The 23,518-nt window shown below is 57.8% G+C and overlaps 9 protein-coding genes across 9 annotated transcripts; 5 read left to right on the top strand and 4 right to left on the bottom strand.

Annotated features, from left to right (window-relative positions):
• Positions 1 to 357: 357 nt before the first annotated feature.
• On the top strand, positions 358 to 2,355 carry SPBR_06874 (methionyl-tRNA synthetase; the record flags this gene model as incomplete). The annotated part of the gene is made up of 1 exon (XM_040765130.1): positions 358 to 2,355. One exon carries the CDS (start codon positions 358 to 360, stop codon positions 2,353 to 2,355), a length of 1,998 nt encoding a protein of 665 aa, XP_040616362.1.
• A 313-nt stretch (positions 2,356 to 2,668) lies between these two features.
• On the top strand, positions 2,669 to 3,439 carry SPBR_07774 (DNA polymerase subunit delta-2; the record flags this gene model as incomplete). Its single annotated transcript, XM_040766028.1, has 2 exons — positions 2,669 to 2,690; positions 2,745 to 3,439. The coding sequence occupies 2 exons, from the start codon at positions 2,669 to 2,671 to the stop codon at positions 3,437 to 3,439; spliced, it is 717 nt and encodes a 238-aa protein (XP_040616363.1).
• A 190-nt stretch (positions 3,440 to 3,629) lies between these two features.
• Positions 3,630 to 4,810, bottom strand: SPBR_07428 (uncharacterized protein; the record flags this gene model as incomplete). The annotated part of the gene is made up of 2 exons (XM_040765682.1): positions 3,630 to 4,653; positions 4,716 to 4,810. The coding sequence occupies 2 exons, from the start codon at positions 4,808 to 4,810 to the stop codon at positions 3,630 to 3,632; spliced, it is 1,119 nt and encodes a 372-aa protein (XP_040616364.1).
• A 2,597-nt stretch (positions 4,811 to 7,407) lies between these two features.
• On the bottom strand, positions 7,408 to 9,459 carry SPBR_06841 (DNA repair protein RAD7; the record flags this gene model as incomplete). Its single annotated transcript, XM_040765097.1, has 2 exons — positions 7,408 to 9,346; positions 9,443 to 9,459. The coding sequence occupies 2 exons, from the start codon at positions 9,457 to 9,459 to the stop codon at positions 7,408 to 7,410; spliced, it is 1,956 nt and encodes a 651-aa protein (XP_040616365.1).
• Positions 9,460 to 10,220: 761 nt separating this feature from the next.
• On the bottom strand, positions 10,221 to 11,054 carry SPBR_07733 (short-chain dehydrogenase/oxidoreductase; the record flags this gene model as incomplete). The annotated part of the gene is made up of 1 exon (XM_040765987.1): positions 10,221 to 11,054. The coding sequence occupies one exon, from the start codon at positions 11,052 to 11,054 to the stop codon at positions 10,221 to 10,223; it is 834 nt and encodes a 277-aa protein (XP_040616366.1).
• Positions 11,055 to 12,344: 1,290 nt separating this feature from the next.
• Positions 12,345 to 15,461, top strand: SPBR_06519 (DNA repair protein RAD16; the record flags this gene model as incomplete). Its single annotated transcript, XM_040764775.1, has 4 exons — positions 12,345 to 13,835; positions 13,915 to 14,125; positions 14,223 to 15,150; positions 15,233 to 15,461. 4 exons carry the CDS (start codon positions 12,345 to 12,347, stop codon positions 15,459 to 15,461), a joined length of 2,859 nt encoding a protein of 952 aa, XP_040616367.1.
• A 1,439-nt stretch (positions 15,462 to 16,900) lies between these two features.
• SPBR_06488 (uncharacterized protein) lies at positions 16,901 to 20,173 on the top strand (the record flags this gene model as incomplete). The annotated part of the gene is made up of 1 exon (XM_040764744.1): positions 16,901 to 20,173. The coding sequence occupies one exon, from the start codon at positions 16,901 to 16,903 to the stop codon at positions 20,171 to 20,173; it is 3,273 nt and encodes a 1,090-aa protein (XP_040616368.1).
• Positions 20,174 to 20,966: 793 nt separating this feature from the next.
• SPBR_07255 (tRNA threonylcarbamoyladenosine biosynthesis protein) lies at positions 20,967 to 22,358 on the top strand (the record flags this gene model as incomplete). The annotated part of the gene is made up of 1 exon (XM_040765509.1): positions 20,967 to 22,358. One exon carries the CDS (start codon positions 20,967 to 20,969, stop codon positions 22,356 to 22,358), a length of 1,392 nt encoding a protein of 463 aa, XP_040616369.1.
• A 371-nt stretch (positions 22,359 to 22,729) lies between these two features.
• Positions 22,730 to 23,323, bottom strand: SPBR_07885 (uncharacterized protein; the record flags this gene model as incomplete). Its single annotated transcript, XM_040766139.1, has 1 exon — positions 22,730 to 23,323. The coding sequence occupies one exon, from the start codon at positions 23,321 to 23,323 to the stop codon at positions 22,730 to 22,732; it is 594 nt and encodes a 197-aa protein (XP_040616370.1).
• Between the last annotated feature and the right edge of the window lie 195 nt (positions 23,324 to 23,518).

Consider the following 23,518-nt stretch of genomic DNA (forward strand, 5'->3'; position numbering starts at 1 on the left):
GCCATACCACACATATGATGCCTTTTCTCATGCATCACGTGACGTCGTTGTCTACCTGGGCGGGTCGTGCTTGCGTATCTGTATCTGTAGCTTTCGCATCGCTCTTTCCTCGTTTTTTCGTTTGTGTGTCGAGCATGAGGAAGCTGCAACCCGTGACTATGCCACACTTTTATATGTCGTCGTTAAGCAAGCCGAACGTCAATCCGTGCACCACCATATCTACAAAACGTCGACGGCAACTCCGTGACTGAACCTGTGGGCACATGAGGTGAGGTGAAGCCTTTTCTGAGGCTTCTCCAGCTCACGATCTTTGACTCGGTATTCAAACGCACGACACGCCGACTCATCACCCGCCCAATGGACCGCCTCATGATGGCTCGTGGGCTGGGCTGCCTGCACCGGCCATGCCGGCAGAGGCTTTCTGCCCGAGAATGGCAAGTTGGTCGGCCGCTGCAGAGACGTCACGCTACAGCGGCAAAGCCGCCACCAACGACGAAGCCCTACTACGTCACGACGCCCATCTTCTACGTCAACGCCGACCCGCACATCGGCCACCTGTACAGCATGGTTCTGGCAGACGTACTCAAGCGGTGGCAGACGCTGCTCGGCCGCAAGGCCCTGCTCTGCACAGGCACCGACGAGCACGGACTCAAAGTTCAGCAGGCGGCGGCGCGGGCAGGCGTGCCTCCCAAGCAGTTTTGTGACGAGAACGCATCGGTGTTCTCGGACTTGGCGCGCAGGGCGAGCATCGACAACGATTTCTTCATCCGCACAACGGACGCCGACCACATGGCGGCCGCCCGCGCGTTTTGGCGGCGACTGCGGCGCAAAGGCTATATCTACCAGTCGCAGCACCAGGGTTGGTACTGCGTGAGCGACGAGACGTTCTACCCAGAGGCACTCGTCGAGAAGCGCATCGCGCCGGCGACGGGCAAGGTCGAGATGGTGTCGACGGAGACGGGCAAGACGGTCGAGTGGACCGAGGAGCAGAATTACCACTTTCGCATGACGGCGGTGCGTGACCGGCTGTTGCAGTTCTATGCGGAGAACCCTGACTTTGTGGTGCCCGCGGCGCGCATGAACGAGGTTGTGCACTGGGTGACGCACAATCTCGAAGACCTGTCCATTTCGCGGCCGTCCAGCCGGCTCACGTGGGCCGTGCCAGCGCCCGAGGACCCGAGCCAAACGATCTACGTGTGGATGGAGGCTCTGGTCAACTACATGACCAAGGCTGGGTACCCTGAGCGTTGGGCGCCCGAGGAGCAGCGTGAGGCTGCGCTGGAGGCCGAGGCCGAGGCCACCGAGTCGGCTGAGGCGGTCGTGATTGACGGCAATGTGCAGGCCAATATGGTCATGGAGAGCGAGGAAGACAATAACAGCAGCAGCAAAGGACGAAGAAGAAGCGGCCGCCACAAGCCGTCGTCTGAGCTGGACAATGCAGCAGTACCTCTCACACTCGAGCAGCGGCAGCGACACGAGGGCGGCGGCTGGCCGGCCGACGTACATGTGATGGGCAAGGACATTGTGCGGTTCCACGCGGTGTACTGGCCGGCTCTGCTGCTGGCTGTCGATCTGCCGCTGCCCAGGCGCATCCTGAGCCACGCGCACTGGACGCTGGGCCGCAAGAAGATGTCCAAGTCCGTGGGCAACGTGGTCAACCCGTTCTATGCCATGGACCGCTTCGGCGTGGATGCCATGCGCTACTATTTGGTACACGACGGCGGCATTGAGCACGACGGCGACTACGGAAACGAGCACATTGTCGACCGCTACAAGAAGGGCCTGCAGGGCGGCCTGGGCAATCTGCTGGGCCGGATTACGCGGACGACGCGGTGGAGCGTGCGCGAAACGGTTGTGCGGGGCCCGTCGTCGTTGGAGGGCAGCGCGCGCCGAAGCGCCCAAGTGGAGGCCCAGATTGCCTCCATTCAGAACGTGGCCGGTCTTGCGGCGAGCCACATGGAGCGACTAGACCCGCGACAGGCGCTGCATGCCGTCATGGACGTGGTCTACCAGACGAACCGGTTCCTGCAGGAGCTGGAGCCGTGGAGCGTGGCCAAGCAGCTGGCCGCTGCGCCGACGACAAGCGAGGCCAGTTCCGGTAACGAGGCACTGCGCGTGCGCCTCGACCAGTCCGTCTACTTGACGGCTGAGGCACTGCGCGTCGTCGGCATCCTGCTGCAACCGGTCATGCCGGCCAAGGCCGCCGAGGTGCTGGATATACTGGGCGTGGGCCACGGGCGCCGGTCCTTTGACTATGCGCAGCTGGGAACGGATGGAGACTACGGCGTACCCATGAAGCCGCCCGGGAAAAGCAAAGACGGCGGCCTATTTCCCCCGTTGCCAGTAGAGGATTGAGCTGTGATTTGGTGCATGCGATATAGCGGGCATGGCGCATTTAAACACTACAGCGGATGCGTACGATAAAGGAGATGATTTGATGACATGTGGCGATGACATATACTCTTGGATACACTGTCATATTTTTTTAAAATGTGTTTTTTTTTTTTTTCTGGCAATTAAAGTACAATGCCGTGGATGGATGTTGTTGTGTGCGTTTCTCGCTTTCAGAGCTGTTTCTGAGCAGCCCCACTCGACTCCTACTATGGTCCCAAAAGTCCACTAAAGCGCGCAATGCACATCTTACAAAACCAACGACATACCAGCCGCCATGAAGGTCAACGAGAACACTGGTGCGTTTAATAATGGTTTTTTTCACGTTCATGCCCACCTACTTACACACTCAGCCATATCCACACCCGGCGTGCTGCTCGTGCCGTACGACCGCCGGCATGTGCCGACGTACCACGACTGGATGGAGGACGAGGCGGTACGGGCGGCGACAGCATCAGACCGGCTGACGCTCGAGGAGGAGTTCGAGAACCAGGCGTCGTGGCGTGCGGCTGCCGACAAGTTGACGTTTATCCTGTGCCAGCCGGCCACCGGGCGTGAGGGCAGTATCGTCGCTGGCGTGGACGACGCGCCAGACCGCATGGTCGGCGACATTAATTTTTTCCTGACGCCTTTCGAGGCAGACGAGGACGAAGACGACGAGTCTGGCAAGATACAGGAAGACGAGGCAGGCAGCGCCCTTTTCAGCGGCGAAGTCGATGTGATGATTGCCCGGCCCGAGCACCGTCGACAAGGATTTGGCCGCTCGGCTGTCACGGCGTTTTTGCACTACATTTTGCAAAGCAAGCGAGACGCGATTCTCGCCGAGGCGGCAGACGCAACAACGCCTGCGCCCCGTCTCAAGCAGCTCGTGGTCAAGATCCAAGCGAGCAATCTGGCGAGCATCAGCCTATTCACGAGTCTGGGGTTCGAGCAAAAGGGCGGCGTCAACTACTTTGGAGAGGTCGAGCTGGTCCGAAAACACCTGACAGCCGACGCGCCTCCATGCTATACCGAAAAAGCATACCAAAGAAGGGATAGCAGGCATTGAAACGAGCATGCAGAATTGCCATCACAGCGTTTATATTAGGTGCACTCTGTGGCATAGGACGAGCCGGTGGCAAGTTGCGCAAACAAGGTCCAAAAGTATCAAAAGAAACGCCAAGACATCTCGACATTATCGAGGGAAATGAACGACAAAAGACAAGAAAAGACAAGAAAAGACAACCAAGACAACCACCCTACACGCCAAACCGCTCCCGGAAGCCTGCCAGGATGTCGAGGCTGATGTTGGACCCGCCGCACACCACCATGACGACTTTTTGCTCGGCCCACTCCACATCCGACATGCCGGCGCCGAGGTGGTGCCGCAGCAGACTCGTGGGCTTGCCTGGCTCAGCGACCGCCGAAGCAGGTGCCGGTGTGTACAGCGGCGCCAGCGCCGCGCCGCATGCCGGCTCGACCAGCAACCGCGTGTCGTCCAGAAAATGCACAATCGCGTCGACGGCCTCGGCGTCGGTGACTACGAGCGGCACCACGGCCTTGGGGCGGTTCCGGTACCACGCGTACGCCTGCTCGGCCACGCGGCTGCAGCCCAGCGAGGTTGCAATCGACGAGATGCGCGGCAGCGTCACCAGCTGGCCCGCCGTGATGGACGCCGCGAGGCTCTCGGCGCCCGCGGTCTCGACGGCCAGCACCTTGGTCGGCGCCTCGGGCCCGTACACACGCTCCATGCCTTGCATCAGGCCGCACAGCAGCCCGCCGCCGCCGACGCTGCAGACGAATGCGTCCGGGTGCACACCCGCGGGGCCGAGCTGGGCCGCCACCTCTTCGACGAGCGTGGCGGCGCCGTCCCAGATGTCGGGGTGGTCAAAGGGCGGGACATATACGCGCTTGACGTGGGTCGCGACGGCCGCGCCCGTCGCGTCCTTGCTCGGCACCATCACGGCTTCGCGCAGGTGCTGGTCGGCGGCCGCCCAGTTGGCGCCGTGCACGCGCACGTCGTCGCACAGGCTCTGCAGCTTGGCAATCATGTACGGCGAGGTCGTGGTGGGCACGACAATCGTGGCCGGGCTGTCGAGCTCGCGCGCCGCCGTGGCGCACGCCAGCCCTGCGTTGCCGCCCGACGAGCAGTAAAAGTGCACGTCGGCCGTGCCGCCAGACTCGTCGCGGGCTTTGGCGACGGCGCGCACCATGAGGTTGCCGATGCCGCGGGACTTGAACGAGCCGGACGGCTGGTGGTTCTCGAGCTTGAGGTAGATGTGGCTAGTTTTGTTAGGTCATGTTCGAGCCGCCACATCCATCATTCGCGCGTGGCCAGCACTCACCATCCTGCGGTCTTGGAGAGAGCGGCCGAGTAGAGACAGGGAGTCTCGACCCAAGGACGGGCCAGCTGCTGGTTGAGAGTCGGTGCAGATCCCATTTTGGCGTATTTGAGGTGTCTATTCGAACAGGATTTTTGGCTTGATTTTTGTGACTTGTTTCGACAGCTCAATGGCTCCGTATCGGTGCTCTGTCGCTGTCGGGAGATATATGGTGAATTGGCTGTCCGTCGCGAAGCACCCAAAACGCAGTGTAAGTCGCGGCCAGTGGCCCAATGCGGTGTTGTCAAGGCAAGGGCGCTCTAGGTGGGGCAGGAACGTCCAGCAGCTTCCACGCCTTATCAAGTGAAGATGTCAGACAGAACGACAGAACGACAGAACGACAGAACGACAGAACGACACAACGACACAACGACAAGGGAAGGAACAGCAGAGAATAAGAAAACGAAATCACTAGATGGTTCGAGTGATGAGTGGATGAGAGAAGGATGTGGAATAAAAATAAAGGCAAAAAGGAAAGAAAATAGTGCAAATGGAATCCACGGCAGCCTCTCGCTGACAGTATCTGCTTTAATGTCTGTCGGGGGCCCAGGCCTCTCTTATCAGAAAGACGGACGGCGCAGGACGATCATTCGAACCTGGCTGACGGAGATGGCGTCGCGCTGCTCTACACACTGTGATAAAGAAGTGTATATCTTGTATCTTGTATCTTGTATTTTGTATTTTGTATTTTTTTTTCTCATTTTCGTCATTGTCGCCGTGCCTTCTAATTTGGGTTTTCATCACGGTGTTGCCTCCCATCGCGCCTTCTCCCAACAAGATCTGTCCGTCTCCACACCCCTGAATCACCCCAAATCCGCCTCAAAGAGGCAACTGCCTGCGACCTGTCCTACGACATGGCCAATCGCCGAAAGCCGGCCGGCCACTCCCCTCTCGTGACGCGAAGAGACACAAAGGAAAAGAAGAGAACCAACAAATACAAACTGGGCGCGCCCAGATGGTCCAGGTGGTCCAGATGCTTTGGGGAGGCAGGTGCGAGAGATCCGTGTTCTGGCGCCGGGCAAGGAGGGAGGCTATGCCGTATACAGAAGTCTTTCCTTATTTGCATCGAACGCGCCTGCCTCTGATGGATTTCCATTATCTTTCCATTACCCTATATTACCCTATACATTTGCCTTGCCTTTTGGGTAAGATGGGGAAAAATACCAAAAGTGCGCAAAAGGCGGGAAGGAGCGGAGGGGCCAGACAGGCGGGCGAGTCTGGGTAGTGCAGCATGGGCTCCCAGGCTCCGTTGCTCACCGTACTGTGGAGCGTTCTGGAAGGAAAGGTTTTTGGATGTACCTGCCTGCGCGTAATACACCGCGCGGGTACAACCAGTTAACCCGACGCTAAACGACCAGACTGGGCAGGCGCCATCAGCACACCGATGAGTTATCATTTTGCATCGCCTCAGCGCCGTTTCGATTTCTCAGCCCAATTGCTATCTGTCTTCCTTTCGAGGATCGTTGTTTTTGTTCCAGTCTCATCTCTGGCTCTCGCGGCGATAATGAACGCTTGTTGTCAACATGAATACGAAAATGTTATAGAGCCATGGATAAGGGGGCATAGGCAGAGGGAGAGGGAGAAATGAATGCAAATATAAGTTGTACTTCGTACACAAACCGGAGACCTGCCCCAGATATTATGGATGCGGTTCCATTGTTTTAGGCCAGCATTGTCCCTTTCCCGAACGTTTTTCAGCATTAATTCAAATCGGGCAGGTGATGCCAAGGATGACATACAAAGTACTTAGGGAGAAAAGAAAAGCAGAAAAACAAAAACAAAAAACAATAAAAAAATAAAAAAATAAAATAAAAAAGTACATAAATAAAGAACCACGAATAAGACAAACCAAACGAACACGCAATCAAGTGACTGGATTGCATTCGACATGGATGGCCGGAGCCGTGGCGTGTTCAGTTCCCACAACGTCCACATGGCCATCGGCAGCCATCGTGACTTTTACTTCCCTCCTATTGCTCACCGATTTCTGTCACCCCTATTTTCTTTCCATGTCATTTGCCGTTTCATATTCTCATATCTATTCTGCACCCTCTCCATAATTCCCCGCCTCCCATGAGTGACTAGTGGTCCCTTTCCGGCCACGGCATTTGAGCATCTGTTCTTATGTAACACAACAAAGACGCGTCTGGACGGGCCGAAATAGAGACTCGACAGAAAAATGAGGTGCAAAAGAAACACATCATGTGCTTCATCCATCCATGTGGCCCCTTGTCGGCGTGTTCTGTCCACACCAAAGCCCCTGAGTGGGAGGTAAAGAACAAAGAAAATAAATCAGAACAACGCAGAGGGGAACGGCATCGGAAAGGATAGAGAAATAAAGATTATAAAAAATCATAGAATGGCATAAACCATATTACAAACCATGAAGCCGTACGCCCATGCGTCCATACAGTAATGCAGGCAGTAGAAGTTGAAAACCGAAGGCCGGAAATCCAATGCGTAAAACCGAAACCGAAACCGAAAACAACAGACTTGTCCTTGCATGCCCGCCCAACCAAGTAATACCAGCCATGGTGCTGCCTGTATGTACCTGTGCCTAAACGCCCTGATACCGCCAACTGCTGTTGGGATGGCTTGCCCTGGAGATTCCCGAGCCCCGTCCCCGTTCTGGCTGGCCTGCGTCCCCAGATACACCCTACTCTTCAAAGCCAACCGTCTGCATACCCAGCGCGTTTGGCACGCCCACGAGCACACGCCCGTGCGGCACCTGCACGCCCGTCACCAGCATGCACCCGCTGGTCACGAGCTTGTTGAGGTTCGGACAGCAGTGGAACATGCTGCGCACCACGCTGTCCGTCACCTCACCACAGAAACTGACGTCGATGTGCCGCAGCTCCGGGTACGTCTTGCCCGCCGCAAATACCTCTTCGAACGCGTCGCGCCTAATGTGCCGGCACGCGTGCAGGTGCAGCTTGCGCAGCTCCGACCCGCTGTGCCGCATCAGCGCCTGGAACCCCTTGGAGCACAGGCCCACGCCGTCCGCGTTGTCGTCGATCCCGACCAGGTCCGGCTCGTCGAATCGGTTCTTTTCAAAGTCCACCTCGGCCAGCGGCAGGTTCGCCCAGCCCTCAAAGAGCCGCACAAACCCCTCGTCCGTGCACCCCTGCGTCTCGGTGACCCGCAGTTTGCGCAGCTTCCGCGCGTGCTGGTGCAGCGCGTCCAGCACCGTGTTGTCTACCTTGGCCGCGCCGCGCAGCGACAGCGTCTGCAGACCTGCGCCAATGCGGCGCAGCAGCGTGACGAGGACGTCGCTGTGCACCGGCTTGTCGAGCATCAGGTTGATGTGCTCCAGATGCGGCAGGTGGCCCAGGTGCTCGACGCCTACGCTGCCCACCTGCTCGTTGCCGCGAATCTTGAGCCGCGTCAGTTCAGGCGCGCAGTCTTTGATGTAGCTGACTACCTCGTCCGTGACGTGCTTGTCCGTGTCACAGATTTGCAGTGTGCGCAGGTGTGCGCCTCGCTCCACCAGGTATGCCTTCCACTTGGTCGCCGAGATCAGATTGGCGCCGTACAAACACAGTGTTTCGAGCTGCACGTCGCGCTGCAGCAAGTAGTCCATGACGTCGTCTTTGAACTGGATCGCATTGTAGAGTCGCAGGTGCTTGAGGTGTGGCATGGACTGCAGCATGCGTAGAAAGTCGTTCTCCACCAGGTCCCCGCAGTCGTACACGCGAATGTCCTCGGCGGTCGGCCGGATGAACAGGTCGACTGTCTTGGGATTGAGCAGCCGCCGCTTCGACAGCAGCCGCGCGATGCGGTCGATGACATCCTCGGGCAGGTCGCCCAGGTCCTCGGCCAAGTGGATGTTCTTCGACAGGTGCTCGACGCACTGCGTCACCAGCGACTTGGGACCCACGAGCGATGCACCATCGAGCAGCCGGCTCTGTGCCTTGCGCCGCTGGCCGACGGGGCCGCCCCGTTGCTCGAGTACATCGTCACCCGCCCGGGCCTTCTTGGTCGTTGCCGCTGACTTGTTGGCACGGCCGCGCGCGTTCTTATTGTCTAGGCCCTTCTCCTGGTCCTGCAGCCGCCCGCAGGCTGGGCACAAGAGCTTGCCGCTGTCATTGGCCCGCGAGTAAGGCGTCACCGTAAAACGCTTCTGGCAGCCGCCGCAGTTGTCCATCTGGCCTGGCAAGGGCTCCGCGTTAAAATTTTGCAGGAGCGCCCGGGCGAGCGCGACCTCTTCGTCCTCGTCCTCGTCTTCGTCACTATCAAAGACTTTCCGTTTCTTGCCCTTGCCGGCCGCCTTGTCTTTCTTGCCCTTCATGTTCTTCTTGTTCGCCTTGATCTTGTCCACCGCCCGCTTCTGCGCTGCCGACAGCTGCCGGCCCGATGTACTGGTAGTAATGGTGCTGGCAGTAATGGCTGCGGCCGCAGCCATGGGGCTGTGCTCAGCCGTCTGTGCCAGGGCCAGCGTTTCGGGCGTCGACACAATTTCGCCATTGGCGAGGCCGGCGCGCAGCTGCTCGGCGAAGCTGGTCGCTTGGGCCGCTGCCTGCCGGTTCCGGAATTGTGCTTCGATATCGGCAGCGGAGATGTTGCGAGAAGCAAGGAAACTGGTCAAGGCCGATTGTCTGAAGGAAGGGAGAGAAACGACGGTTAGTATTTGTTGTGCCATTGGTGGTATCAGGACATCGCGAAAAGTTTTTAAAAAGAACTTACGGGCCCACGACACGAGGCCGCCCATTTGCATCCAAATTTTGCCGTCCGCGGACCCTATATTGAAGGAGGTGGTCAGCAACTGAAGGTCATAGGGTGGCGATCATCTTGTCTTCTGCCAACACATCGTTTGCTTTTCTCTTTATTTGACGTACATCGTATCAATGTGTTTCGCGGTCCACCAGCCGTAACTGTAACACCAGAATATCGGTGAGTGTTTTACTGAATGTGACCGTTGCCTGTTGGTGCACAGTTGGGGTTGATTGTTTTGATAATGAAAAGTTTGAGAAAAGGGGCGAATTTGAAACAAGAAAGGCACTTGAAAGGGCACTTGAAAGAGGCAAACTGCGGATGCGGCAGGTGCGGTGAATGGGAGACGCGCCTGCTGCACTTTTTCATTAAAATATACGGGTGCTGGACGGGTGTGCAGGCACGTCGGCACGTGACAAGATGCACGCACTTTACAGGTTTTGAGGGGTGAAGGCATGCATGCGACAGCGGGGCAGGACCGTGTGCAGGCGAAATAGACACTGTCCCCTAACAGTCGAGAGTACCTTTACAGCTAACATATATACGAATTAAATAAGCAGATATTATTCTGTATACGCCCTGCACGACGGCACGGTACGGACACTGCAGTGGTCGTACGGTTTTCATATTGCAACATGGTAATCATGCCCGACCCTATCCGTCATAATTGCCATTTTGTTCGTGATCCCGTCACATGTCGGCTTTTCCTACGCGGTTGATTTTTTCTTTCTTTCTGTCCCTCGCTCTTTTTCCGAACCCTTACTTCTTCAGAAACTTGCTGAGGGCGGCCTTGATGTGCACCTGCTGCGACTCAAACAGCTTCTGCCGCTGGTCCTCGAGCCCACCTTCTGAAATCAGCGTCTCAGCCGGGCCAATACCGACCCACAGCTTGGGATCCTCTGCCAGCTTCGTCACCAGCTCGTTGGTAAACGCAGCCAGCGGCATGCCGAGCTGGCCGCCGTTCTCCAGGTCTGGCTGGTGCACGGTATCGTGCAGCTCCGTCTGAACGGCCGGCGGGAACACCTCGACCACGCGCAGCTCCCCGAAGCCGGCATCGATCTGCTGCTGCCGCATCGTCGTGATGAACGAATGCAGCGCGGCCTTGCTGGCGTTGTAGTTGGGCGTGCGCACGAGCGAGGGCACGAGGCCAAGCGTCGCGCTGATAAAGATGAGGTGGGCCTTGGTGCCGCTCTTGGTGAGGGCCTGCAGGTGCGGCAGAAAGGCCGTCACCAGATAGACGTAGGCCGTGTAGTTGGTCCTGAGCTCGAGCTCGACCATGGCGAGGTCCACCGTCGCCGGCTGGCCAAAGTCGAATGCGCGCTGCACACCGCTGTTGAGGATCACGGCGTCGAGATCCGGGTGCGCGGACGTCACAACAGCCGCAAAGGTCGAAATGGCCGACAACTCCGTAATGTCGAGGATCATGGTCGTGATGGTGCCTTTGGGAGCCTTGCCGACCAGCGCCTGAAGACGGTCCTCGCGCCGGCCGACGGCCACGACGTGCGTTCCGTTCTCGGCGAGCTTGATGGCCAGCGCCTCGCCAATGCCCGACGTGGCACCGACAATGAGGGCCTTCTTATAAGGAAGCGACATGGTGAAGGGATGTGACTTAAAAAATAGCGCTGTGCGTATGGAAGTGTGAACGAGCGCTGTGGCCAGGGTTGGGCACTGAACCCGTGTTAAATATGAAGGGGATGAAATACGAAGAGGATGAAAGCCGGACGATGCAGACGCAGGTGCTCACGGTTGTTGTTCTTGGCAGGTCAGCCGCACACCTTTTATGCCTGAGAGCAATTGAGCTTGTCGACGATGGCAAGTGAAGCTCGCGATAACGAGCTTGTCATCTCCGTGAGAAAGAACGTTGGCCCACAGTGCGAGTCACGGTCGGAGTTTAGAGCCTGTGAAAGGGCGAACGTTGCCTTGCTCTCTGCTTCCCCTTGGCGCCGCCACGGAAGGCGGACATTGGCTCCACTGCCCCTGCCAGATAACCCTTTTGACTCTGAAACAGACCAGTCTTGTGGCCTAAAACATAGGAGAAGGTCGTTCGTGCCTGCCTTACCACGTTGTGACCCGCTTTGCAAAGCCTAGATGGCTCAGGTCTAAAGTGCTTTGCACGCATGTAGCACGGAAAGAGCCATTAAATCCCCAGGTCCCGTGACCCCGCGCCGCCCATTCGCCCCCTAGACCCGAAATTTTGGAGCGCGCGGCGCGTTTTCTGGGAAAGAACAGGGTTCTTGGAGCGCTATGTCGCCTCCGCCCCTTTTTGGTCCTTCGTTTTTTCTTTTGCTTCTTTATTAGAGTTTTCCCATAATTCGTACAATCTCGGGTTTTCCCTGTTGGTGCACACGCCCTGCAAATTCCTACTGTGCCGTGCACGCACATTCCCTTCCCTCTCTCCCTGGCCCGTGCATCTGAGCCAACTCTCATTGTCTGCCTTTCCCGACGATATTGATAATTGGCAGTGGACGGCAAAACGACGACAATATCGACAGGCGATTTGCAGTCCATCGACAACGAATTCACGAACCCAAATTCACGGACCCAAATTCACGGACCCAAATTCACGGACCCAAATTCACGGACCCAAATTCACTAATTACGTCCGGCAGACCGGTCTTTGCGGACTCGTCGACCGATTCTTCTCTTCAAGGCGGCCTTTTATATCAGTCTAAACTCGTTTCTCTCCAATCCACATATCAGCCAAACGACCATCATGGCCACTCCAAGACAGTCGAGGAGGCTTAGCGAGCGCTGTAAGTTGGGCGACCGGCGTACTGCAATCGTCTCTTTTCTTTTTGATATCATCGGCACGGTTTCCTTGTCTCGATTTTGTGTCTAACCCGCATAGTGGCCAGCAACACCCCGAACAGCCATACAGCACCCATGACGCCCGCCACGGCAACCACAAGTGATAGATCCACGCGGTCCAAGTTCAAGGTCGAACGCCCGCCGTCCGATAACGGCGTCTCGGGTAGCACCATGTCCAACTCGACCATCCCGACGCCGACACAGTATACCTCGGACGACGAACTGTCCACCGCACCGTCCAGCGCCGCACCGACTCCTGCAAGCGACTCCAAGCCCACCACGCGCGGCAAAACGGCATCCTCTTATCCTGGCTTCCAGCCGGCTAGTTCGCTGATGCGGGTCGTGATAGAGCTACCTGACCGGTCGTCAATGAACGCGGCTGGCGGAAGCTCGGACCCAAGCTTGAGCTCTGCACCCCTCGCTTCGGATAGTGCAAAGGCTCTCAGCAGAAGCAAGTACTCGTTGTTTCCTAACAAGAAGCGGCGCTTTCTTGTACAGGACTCCGAAGCCGACGACGACTCCGATAGCTTTAGTACTGCCGATGCCCAGTTGCAGAATCGGATCGCCTCTGATGCCATGCTGGCACAAAAACTCCAAGCGGAAGAAGATTTGCGCCTCCCTAAGCAGGAGGACACGAAGCCCTCGCGCCGCAACCGTACCTTGGACTTCCTTCCCCAAAAGGAAGAGGCGCCGTCCTCAGCCACATCCGCATCCGAGTATCCCGACGTCGAGATATTGTCTTCGCGTCCGGTCAAGAGACAGCGGCTGAACGGGGCGGCATCTGCGCCCACGCCGCTGTCCAGCCACGTCGGCCCCATAACGATCAAGGACGACGCCGATGACAGCAGCGCGCTCAGCAGCCCGCCACCAGATGCCAATGAGTGGGGCACTTTCTCCTACATTTCCAATGACGTGGACGAGTCGGACCCCCTTATGCGCGACCGTGATCTGGGCACGCGCCGGGCATACCGGGACTACAAGAACAAGAAGCGTGTCGTGTCTGACAGAGAACGCCTCGAAGAGCAGCATCCCGTCCTCAAGAAAATGTGGAAGGATCTGGAGAAGACGGCCGTTCTCAAGGCCGGCCGTGCCGACCAGCCCTCCAACATCTCCCGCAGCCTCAAGCCGTTCCAGCTCGAGGGCGTGGCGTGGATGACGGCCATGGAGAAGACAAAGTGGAAAGGTGGGCTTCTTGGTGACGAAATGGGCCTGGGAAAGACCATCCAGGCCGTATCGCTCATCATGTCCGACTATCCGGCTAAGCGCCCGACCCTGGTCCTCGTCCCACCCGTTGCTCTGATGCAGTGGACGTCCGAAATCGCTTCCTACACCGACGGCTGCCTCAAAACCTTTGTCTACCACGGCACCAATGCCAAGACCAAGGGCATGACGAAGAAGGACATCCGCAAGTACGATGTCATTATGATGTCGTACAATAGCTTGGAGTCCATGTATCGCAAACAAGAACGCGGCTTTACCCGCAAAGACGGCGTTTACAAAGAGGAGAGCATCATTCATGGTACACACTTCCACCGTATCATCCTCGACGAAGCACACTGCATCAAGGTGAGTCTAACCCGTCTTGCCCCTCCCCCCTCTTACCTTCTTCTGTCAATATTGGCACTCTCTTCTAACAAAACTCCAGACGCGTAGTACCATGACGGCCAAGGCATGCTTTGCCCTGGAAGGCGACTACCGCTGGTGTCTTACTGGCACGCCGCTGCAGAACCGGATTGGAGAGTTTTTCTCGCTCTTGCGTTTCCTCCAGATCGAGCCGTTTTCCAACTACCTGTGCCGTGATTGCAACTGCTCCAAGATGGAGTGGCTTGTCGACGGCGACAATTTCTGCACGCACTGTAAGTTGGGGTATCCATGATTGATGCCGAGCACAGCAGAGGGCCGATCAAACGACAATAGGACAATGACACTGTTGCTAATGCTATTGCGTACTAGGCAAGCACAGAGGTATGAGGCATCTCTCGGTCTTCAACCAGGAGCTGCTGAATCCAATTCAACGGTATGGCAACTTTGGTCCGGGCAAGGAGGCTTTCGCAAAGCTGCGCCTTTTGACCGATCGAATCATGCTCCGCCGCCTCAAAAAAGATCATACCAACTCCATGGAGCTGCCCGTCAAGCGTGTCCTTGTCGACCGGCAGTTTTTCAGTGACATCGAGACCGATTTCGCCAACAGCATCATGACCAACTCGGAGCGCAAGTTCACCACGTACGTGGAAAACGGCGTGATGTTGAACAATTACGCCAACATCTTTGGTTTGATCATGCAGATGCGCCAGGTCGCCGACCACCCCGATCTCATCCTCAAGAAAAACAGCGAGGGGAGCCAGAACGTCATGATCTGTTGTATCTGCGACGAGCCGGCTGAGGAGGCCATCAGCTCCCGGTGCCGCCATGATTTCTGCCGCGAGTGTGCGCGCAGCTATCTGGCCGCCACGGAGCAGCCCGACTGCCCGCGCTGCCACATTCCGCTGGCGATCGACCTGGAGCAGCCGGAGATTGAGCAGGACGAGGTCCAGGTCAAGAAGTCGTCGATTATCAATCGCATCCGCATGGCGAACTGGACCTCGTCGTCCAAGATCGAGCTGCTGGTCTATAACCTGTACCGCCTGCGCTCCGAAAAGGCCCGGCACAAATCCATCATCTTCTCGCAGTTCACCACCATGCTTCAGCTGATTGAATGGCGTCTCCGCCGGGCCGGTATCACGACTGTGATGCTCGATGGCAGCATGACTCCTGCGCAGCGGCAAGCCTCGATTGAGTATTTCAAGACCAACGTCGACGTCGAGTGTTTCCTCGTGTCTCTCAAGGCAGGTGGCGTCGCTCTCAACCTGACGGAGGCGTCGCGTGTCTTTATCATTGATCCGTACGTCCAGCTCCCATTGTATTCTTCTCGCCGTCCTTACTCGCCTCACCCTCCTCTCCCCCGTCACTTGCTAACAAAACAGTTGGTGGAACCCTGCTGCGGAATGGCAGTCGGCTGATCGCTGCCACCGTATCGGCCAGACACGCCCTTGTGTCGTGACACGCCTGTGTATCGAGGATTCGGTCGAGAGTCGCATGGTTCTCTTACAGGAGAAGAAGACGCGCATGATCAACTCCACAATCAACTCGGATGACGCAGCCATGGAGTCGCTGACGCCCGAGGATCTTCAGTTCCTGTTCCGCGGCAGCTGAACGGACTGTCGTTTTGGTATTTTTACTTTATCACTCTCTGTTTAGATCGAGCCGTCTTGCCCTTTATGTCTTTTTATGTACACTTTTGTTTTACTTCTTCAAGCATCTCCTAATGTATCCTTGAGTTGCTACACGGCAGGTGGTTCGGTCTGAGGGACTGTTGCACCAGCGACGGTACGGTATTATGTTGTCCACCGGAATGTGGGCTTTGTTTTTATAAATGTTGTTGATGCGATGCTCCTTGTCTGCTTTTACTATACACCGTATTACTTGTTCTTCTTTACTCCGTCACTACAACAATAGACCTGATACAAACTTATTATGGATCCCACTTTCACTACCACTGAGCCAGTCGATGTCAGTCCCATCACTTATATAAAACCAACTATCCGTAGGCTAATGTTTGTAATATTTGGTGGTTTTATATAGGAACCAGACCGGTAGGCCAACTAACAAAACATAAAGCCCTCTAACACCAAGGCTAAATAACAACTTAAAGTACCGCGGACTTCGCACATTAAATGTATGTAAGGTTCACGTAACATACATCGTCTTTCGAACGTAGAACGAAACAAATTCGGGCAAGAATTGGCCAGGTGGTTGTCTATTCTTTGTACGTCGTTGTTTGTTTCGAAAGCGCACACCCCTCAGATGTATCTTCAGAGATATTCAGTCGCTGTCGGCCCCTGTCTAAGGCCCAGAACAGCCCTGCAATTGTTGGCGCGCTCAGGCGCTAAGCTGGTGGTCTGAAACGTGCACACGTGACTATCTTGCCTCGCTCCCTTTTTAGGGGTGACACGGACGGCAAAGAAACAAAAGCCCCGGTTTTCTACTTCAACCTCTCACAACTCGACATCCAACCAACTCCTTGGCCTAACGCACCGCACAAGGGGCTCGAGATTCCGTTTTCTTGTGCTACGGCAAATCGCAGAAACTCATACTCTCGCCACAAGGCCAGGTGACGATGTCGGACGCAGTCTAACAAGATCGACTGCAAGTTTGAACCATGTGTATTGTTTCTTCTGGCCTCGCTTTCCCCAGTCACTTCTCTTGGTCCACCCTTTTTGTCCACGGCCTCGCCACCTCCTTCACTCGTCCTTCTCACTCATCCGTTTCAGCTCATCCTCCCTCCTGATCCGATTTCATATCAATTTTTCACTACCCCATTCAACCACCCACCTCCCTCTTTGTCTTTATTTCTATCCTGGGAACATATGTTGCGGCTCGGCGACTTTGACGACGGCGCCCGGGGCTCTCTTATTCTTCGTCTGAGGAAGCAGAGCAGCGTTTTCGTTGCTCGGACGGGGTGGCTGTGAGAGGCAGCAAAGCTCGCAAGGCTGAGACTGGGTCAAACCTCGTTCCGTTCTTGGCGGTTCCGAACTGGACATATCTACCATCCACCCACACATATATTACACCCGAACACACAGAGACCCATAATGGCAACGCTCCAGGTGCGCGGTGCCGACTACTCGGCGACGCGGCAAAAAGCCTACGACGATGCCATCAAGATGCAGGAGGCCGTGACCGAGGAGTGCACCAAGGCCGGCAAAGAAGTGCCGCCGTACCAGCTGCAAGAACTCATCGGCAAGGGCAGCTACGGTCGCGTGTACAAGGCCAAGGACCTCAAGACGTCGCAGCTGGTCGCCGTCAAGATCATCGACATTGAGGAGTCTGACACGTTGGACCCAAAGCGCGCCGACACGTACAGCGAGTTCTTGAAAGAGATCAGCGCGCTCAAGCTGCTGCGCGACGGCGGCTCCAAGAACGTCAACTACTTTCTGGATGCGCTCCCCGTCGCCCAGGCCATGTGGATGATCACAGAGTACTGTGCAGGCGGCAGCGTGGCCACGCTGATGAGGCCGACCGCGCCCGGCGGCCTGCAAGAGAAGTGGATCATCCCGATCCTGCGCGAAGTGGCCGAGGCCATCTACTGGGTGCACCGCCAGGGCATCATCCACCGCGACATCAAGTGCGCCAACGTGCTGGTCACCGAGGCCGGAGGCGTGCAGCTGTGCGATTTCGGTGTCGCTGGTGTCATTGAGACCAAGTTCGACAAGCGCTCGACCGTCATCGGCACGCCCCACTGGATGGCGCCCGAGATGTTTGACCAGTCGGCGTCGTACGGCACCGAGGTCGACATCTGGGCGTTTGGGTCCATGGTCTTTGAGATTGCGTCGGGGCTGCCGCCCAACGTTGTCGCCGGCGTCACCTACCACCAGCTCGGCAACTACCTAAAGACACACACGCCGCGCCTCGAGGGTGACAAGTACTCGCCGCAGCTGAAAGACCTCGTGGCGTTTTGTTTGGCCGACGACCCGACCCAGCGGCCGCCCATTGAGCGCGTGCAGCGGCACCCGTACATCTTTGGTACCTCGGGCATGTATCCGACCGACACGCTGGCGATGCTGGTCAAGGGATACAAGATGTGGGAGTCGCAGGGCGGCACGCGCAAGTCGCTTTTTGCGCCCGGCGGCGCGCAGGGCCCATCCATGGACAACCTCGCGTCGACTGCGTTGGCCAACGACGAGTGGAACTTTAGCACGACGCTCGACTTTGACCGCAGCGTCTTGGACAACCCCGACTCGCAGGCCGTGTACGATGTCTACGGCACGCAGGTCGACTACGAGACCGGTCGCGGCGGCGACAGCAGCAGCAACGGCTTTGGAGGGTTTGACGGTGGCAATGGCGGCAGCACCGGTGGCGGCGGCAGCTTTTCCGGTGGAGCAACGCCGCGGCCGTCACGGTTGAACGGTGGTCGTGGCCGGCGCCGGCAGCCGCCGCCAAACTTGCCCGTCGTGAAAGTGCCGCTCGAGAAAGTCTTTGACCCTGATTCGATTACAAATTACGAAGAAAACTCCCGCGAATACTATGGTGTTCCGCCACCTCCGCCGACGGCCAGCGCCACGTCCACATCTGCATCCGCATCCGCATCCGACCTACCGTTGCGTGACGACTCCATGCACGCAACACTACGCGAGTCGCTCATCGACCTTGATGCGTCGCAGGTTGACCTCGGCGGCGAGCCGTCGCAGTTCGCCGACATGGAGACCATTCGCGCTGGCCCCGGTGCTGCGCCGCGGGTCTCCATGGACTACAACTTTAGCTTTGGTGGTGGCAGCACCACGAACAACAGCAACAACAGCAACAACAGCAGTATCATCAGTATCGACGAGTCCGACTACAACCGCCCACCACTGAGCGATCCGGCTGACCTGCCGAACAACCGGCGCACTCAGGAGTGGAAGTTTCCGACGATGGCCCCGCCGGCATCTGCAAACCCGGAAATGGCCCGGTTCCCGTTCAACGAGGGCGAGACACGGAGCGCTCGGGGTACACCGCCAGCGGGCAGTCGTGCCGGCAGCCGCAGCAGCAACAACAACAGCAACAACAACAGCATCAGCATGGCCCGGCCAGCGGTGCTCGTCCACCAACACACGGACCCCGTGGGGCTCCCATCGCAAGGCTACGAAACAACGTCGCAAGGGCAAGGGTACGACCTGATGGTGCCACCACTGCAAGGCAGCAGCAGCAACCGCATGTCGGTGAGCAGCCTGATCGATTTGGACGAGAGTTTGCCGGACCCCATGCCCGAGATGACGCGGCCGTCGACGGCCAACTCGGATGCTGTGTCGATGACTGGTTCGGATGTGGGCATGGCGAATCCGTTTGACCTGGAGCGGCACTCGTCGATCTACCAGCCGATCAACGCAACGAACCGCGAGCCCTCCATCTACGTCTCGGATGACTCGGAGTTTGCGCACATGGTGGCTGCATCCGTCCCGGACGGGGGGCCGATGCAGCTGCAGCAAAACACAACCACGGGGTTGGGTCTCGGTCAGGGATCGGCGCCACCGCCGAGCTTCCACGTCAACGGCGTGCACGGCGGCAGCGGCAGCGGCAGTAGTGTTGGGACAGGCGATCACAACGACGAGGCCGACCGTCGTCAGCGACGGGCCAATGAGGGCTACTTGCACGCCGGTGGCGGCTACACGGGTGACGAGTATTTGGAGCCGCGGTATGCACCCGACGACCAGCAATATCAACAGATGGGCGGCTCCTTCAATGGAGGTTACCGTGGCGGCCGCGGCGGGTTTGGTGGCCGTGGCGGTCTTGGTGGACGCGGTGGGGGTGACCGCGGCGGCTCGCTTGGCCAGCGGATGAACCGCTCGAACGCCTGGTCCGGCTCCGGCTCCGGCTCCGGCTCCGGCTCTGGTCCCGGCCCTCAGGTCGGCCTGGCCTATAGCACCGACGGCCACAGCAACGGACACCGCCACGGCAGCAGCGATGCGAGTGCCAACGACTTTGCCGTCCAGCAAAGCAGCGGCGACAGCTCCAGCATCAGCGACGGCTATGGCGACGGGGAGTTTGTCGATGCCGAGGAGTACGTCAGCGGCACCGAAACCGAACCCGACCCCGATGCCGGTGGGTACGGTGACACTGGCGCTCTTGCGCATCGCGACACGATTCGCAACGGCATGAGCGTGCTTGACGACTCGTTCTCGCTCCCGCCCCTGCCAGGGCCCCCCTCGCCCCATGTCATGCAGGGCCTGGGTTCGCGCGAGGAGGTGCGCGACGAGATGAAGCGCTTGCTCGACAGTTTCAAGCAGCACCTCAGCTTTACGAACACCTACGTGACAAGCCTTCCGGTGCGCCGAGCAGGCGTGGGCGGCGTGGGCGGCATGCTCCAAGACGCCCAGATCGACGAGTGATTCTCTGGCTCCGGTGTGTGGTATTGCATATTCGCATTCGGGGGGTGGTTTCTTTTCTTTTTCTTTTTTCCCGTCTCGCTGGGTTGTCAAGCGTGTTTTCCAGTTTGGGTGGTCACTCATTCCTTGCACAGTTTTGCCTTTTCACATTTTTATACATACTCGAGTAATTTGCGATGCATCAGTGAGATACCATAATAAAGAAAGTATTTTGAATTGTATCAGAAACATCAACTGAATTATATTTAAGTCGTTCGTGGACATGTATGTTATACTGTGCTCCTTCCATTTTAGTACCTTCCCAGTGTGTCGTCCTTAAGGCAGGAGCGCGCAAGGCTGGCTAGTGGCAGCCGAATGGCGCTGAATGGTGCTGAATGGCTCTTACACCTGCCCAAAACTGGCTCCGAAAATTCTGAATAAGCCCAGGCGCAAACAACGAAAATTCTCACCACCGAGTTATAGTCTTTGAACAACGAGCATTTTGATTTTCTTCAATATCCTTTACTACTGCTATTTCGTATCCCCCCAGTCTCCGCTCAAGACGGCGTGCTCACCTCTTTATCTGCCTGCCCGCTGGACGGCGCCGTGCCGTATCCTCTCGTTCCTTCCACTTTCGTCTTATCTGCATTTGACCTTCACGTCATCCTTCGTGCATAGCGCCTTCCCTCGGAGCGCAAACAAGACGGCGCCGCGCCTTCCTTTGCTGCCAACGCCTCAATTTAGGCACGGCTACTCTTCTTCCTCCTATTCCATAAACCACTCTTTAGGTCTGAAATACCGTCCTCCACCCTTCACAATGTACACGACACGCATCCTCCCCGTGCCGGACCCAGACTCGTTGGGCCGGTTTCGGCCTCTTCCCACATCCGCCACACCCGCCTCGTCACTGCAGCCTCCAGCGTCCTCCCTCGACCATTGGGAAGCAGCTGAATCTGCCCCTGGATTGGACGCTCTTGTCACAGCGGCAGACCATATTCGCAACACCGACATTCCCGTCGGCTTTCCGACAGAGACGGTGTACGGGCTGGGTGCCGACGCTACGCGCAGTGGCGCCGTCCGTGGCATCTACTCGGTCAAGGGCCGGCCCTCGGACAATCCGCTGATTGTGCACGTGTGCGACTTGGACATGCTGCGCGGTCTTTTGGGTCGGGATGCGAGTGGCAATGACAGGGACCTGCCCGCCGTGTACCGCCCCTTGGTCCAGCGTTACTGGCCGGGCCCGTTGACGATCCTGCTGCCGGTCCCGTCGGCGGCGGATGCGCCCAAGTGGACGCTGGCACCCGAGGTTACGACAGGCCTGCCGACGTTTGGTGCCCGGCTGCCCGCCTCGCCGCTGACGCGCACGCTCATACGGCTGGTTGACGCACCTCTCGCAGGGCCCTCGGCCAACGCCTCGACAAGGCCGTCCCCCACGACGGCACAGCACGTAGTCGATGACCTCAGCGGGCGCATCGAGGTGGTCTTGGACGGCGGGGCGTGCGGCGTCGGTGTCGAGAGCACGGTCGTCGACGGACTCTGCGACCCGCCCGTGATCCTGCGCCCGGGCGGCCTGAGCTTGGCCGAGCTGCGGTCGGTTCCCGGATGGGAGCGAGTTGAGCGGGCGTATCATGACGTGGCCGAGGGCGGGAACCATGTGGCGAGCACCGGCGCGAAGCAGCAGCAACACAGCAGACAAGAGGACGCGGCGCTGAAGCCGCGTGCACCGGGCATGAAGTACAAGCATTATAGCCCCAAGGCGCGTGTTGTATTGTACGAGGGCTGGCGGACGACCGGACGACCGGCTCGCTCGCAGGCCGACCTCATGGCGGACATCCAGAGCGCGGGGCAGCAGGCAGGCGTGGTGGGCGTCATCCGCACGAGCACGTGGCCTGCGTTGGAAGGCCTCCAGAAGCGCGCGGTGAACGGCAGTGGCAGTAAGTCCCATGGGACAAGCAGTGCCAGCAGCACCAGCAACAGCGCAGTGACCTACGACCTGGAGGAGTATACCCTGCCCACCGGGACTGCTGTTCTCGAGCTCGACCTTGGTCGCGACCTGTCGAGTATCGCGCACGGCCTTTTCTCGGCACTGCGTGACCTGGATGCACGGGGGGCCGACATCATCCTCGTCGAGGGCATCGACGACCGCGGAGACGACATGGCTGTGGCGGTCATGAACCGGCTGCGCAAGGCGGCATCGGAAGTGCGATAGACAGGCTCCACGTTACTTTTGAATTTTTCCTTTCTTTTTCACAGCGGTTTATCTTTCCATTTTACATCTGATAGACATGTAGACGACAGCCGACAGCCGACAGCCGACAATGGGCCTGGAAACTACAAGCGACTTTGTTTATTTCTGCTTCTTGCCCTTTTATAGTATCCCTAAAAACAAAGAACTCCCAGTGCAGTTGAGCGAAAACACGACCATAAAAACAGTATAGAACGACGTGATCGACGTGAACATGAAAAAATTAGGAATAAGACCCCCAAAAGACAAGTGTTCTAGGGAGAGGGGACACGGATACCCTACTCCCCTTGATTCCGGTATTCCGCGCCTGCGCCACGGTCCATCCCCTCTTCGCTCTACAGACCCTGCCGCAGCCAGTCTGAAATCTTGTTCCGGCCCATCTGTGCCAGCTGGTTAACGCCCTGCTCGCTGAAGGGGTCGATGCGGCCAATGTTGACGTCCTGTGTAGGTGCCTTGCTGACGCGCGTGACCACAATGCTGGGATCCGTCTCGAGGATGACGCCGTCGTCGATGATCTCGTCCATCGCCAGTGCCAGGATGTCGTAGCACTCCACAAGCGTGCGCTTGTCGATCGACTGCTTGAGAAGCAGGTGCAGCGAGTCGCGGATCGTCAGGACCACGTTGTAGAGCAGCACCTCGTTCTCGTCGGGGCTTCCGACCACATACATGGTCACGTCCGACTCGGCCTTGTACAGCACAATGTGGTTGTCGTACAGCAAGATGTCCGAGTTCTGCTTGGCCGTCTTCTCCAGGAGCCCCTTTTCAAACGTCTTCTGCGCCTTGACGTCCGCAAATGGGTTTGTCGTCGACCCGGGCGCCCCCGTCGCTGGCTGGTGGGGCGGCGTGTAGTACTTGGCAAAGACCCGCGAGCCGTCGTCGGCCAGGATCATGACGGCCTTGACCGAGTAAAGCGACAGCCCGGGCGCCATTGTGTGAGACAGAGAGAACGGGAGGGCGGGAAGAGGCGTGGTTGTGGTGGGACGGGTGGTGGACGGAGGTTTGGGTGGATGTGGTTGAGCGTCGATGGACGGTCGTTCAACGAAAGGGGGGCCCGGAATTGACAGCTATGCCATCTGCACCAGGTGGGAAGATGCCCGCCGCGCCGGAAAAACAATTGGGAGCAG

This window comes from Sporothrix brasiliensis (genome assembly GCF_000820605.1).
Source record: "Sporothrix brasiliensis 5110 chromosome Unknown Cont20, whole genome shotgun sequence".
NCBI lineage: Eukaryota > Fungi > Ascomycota > Sordariomycetes > Ophiostomatales > Ophiostomataceae > Sporothrix > Sporothrix brasiliensis.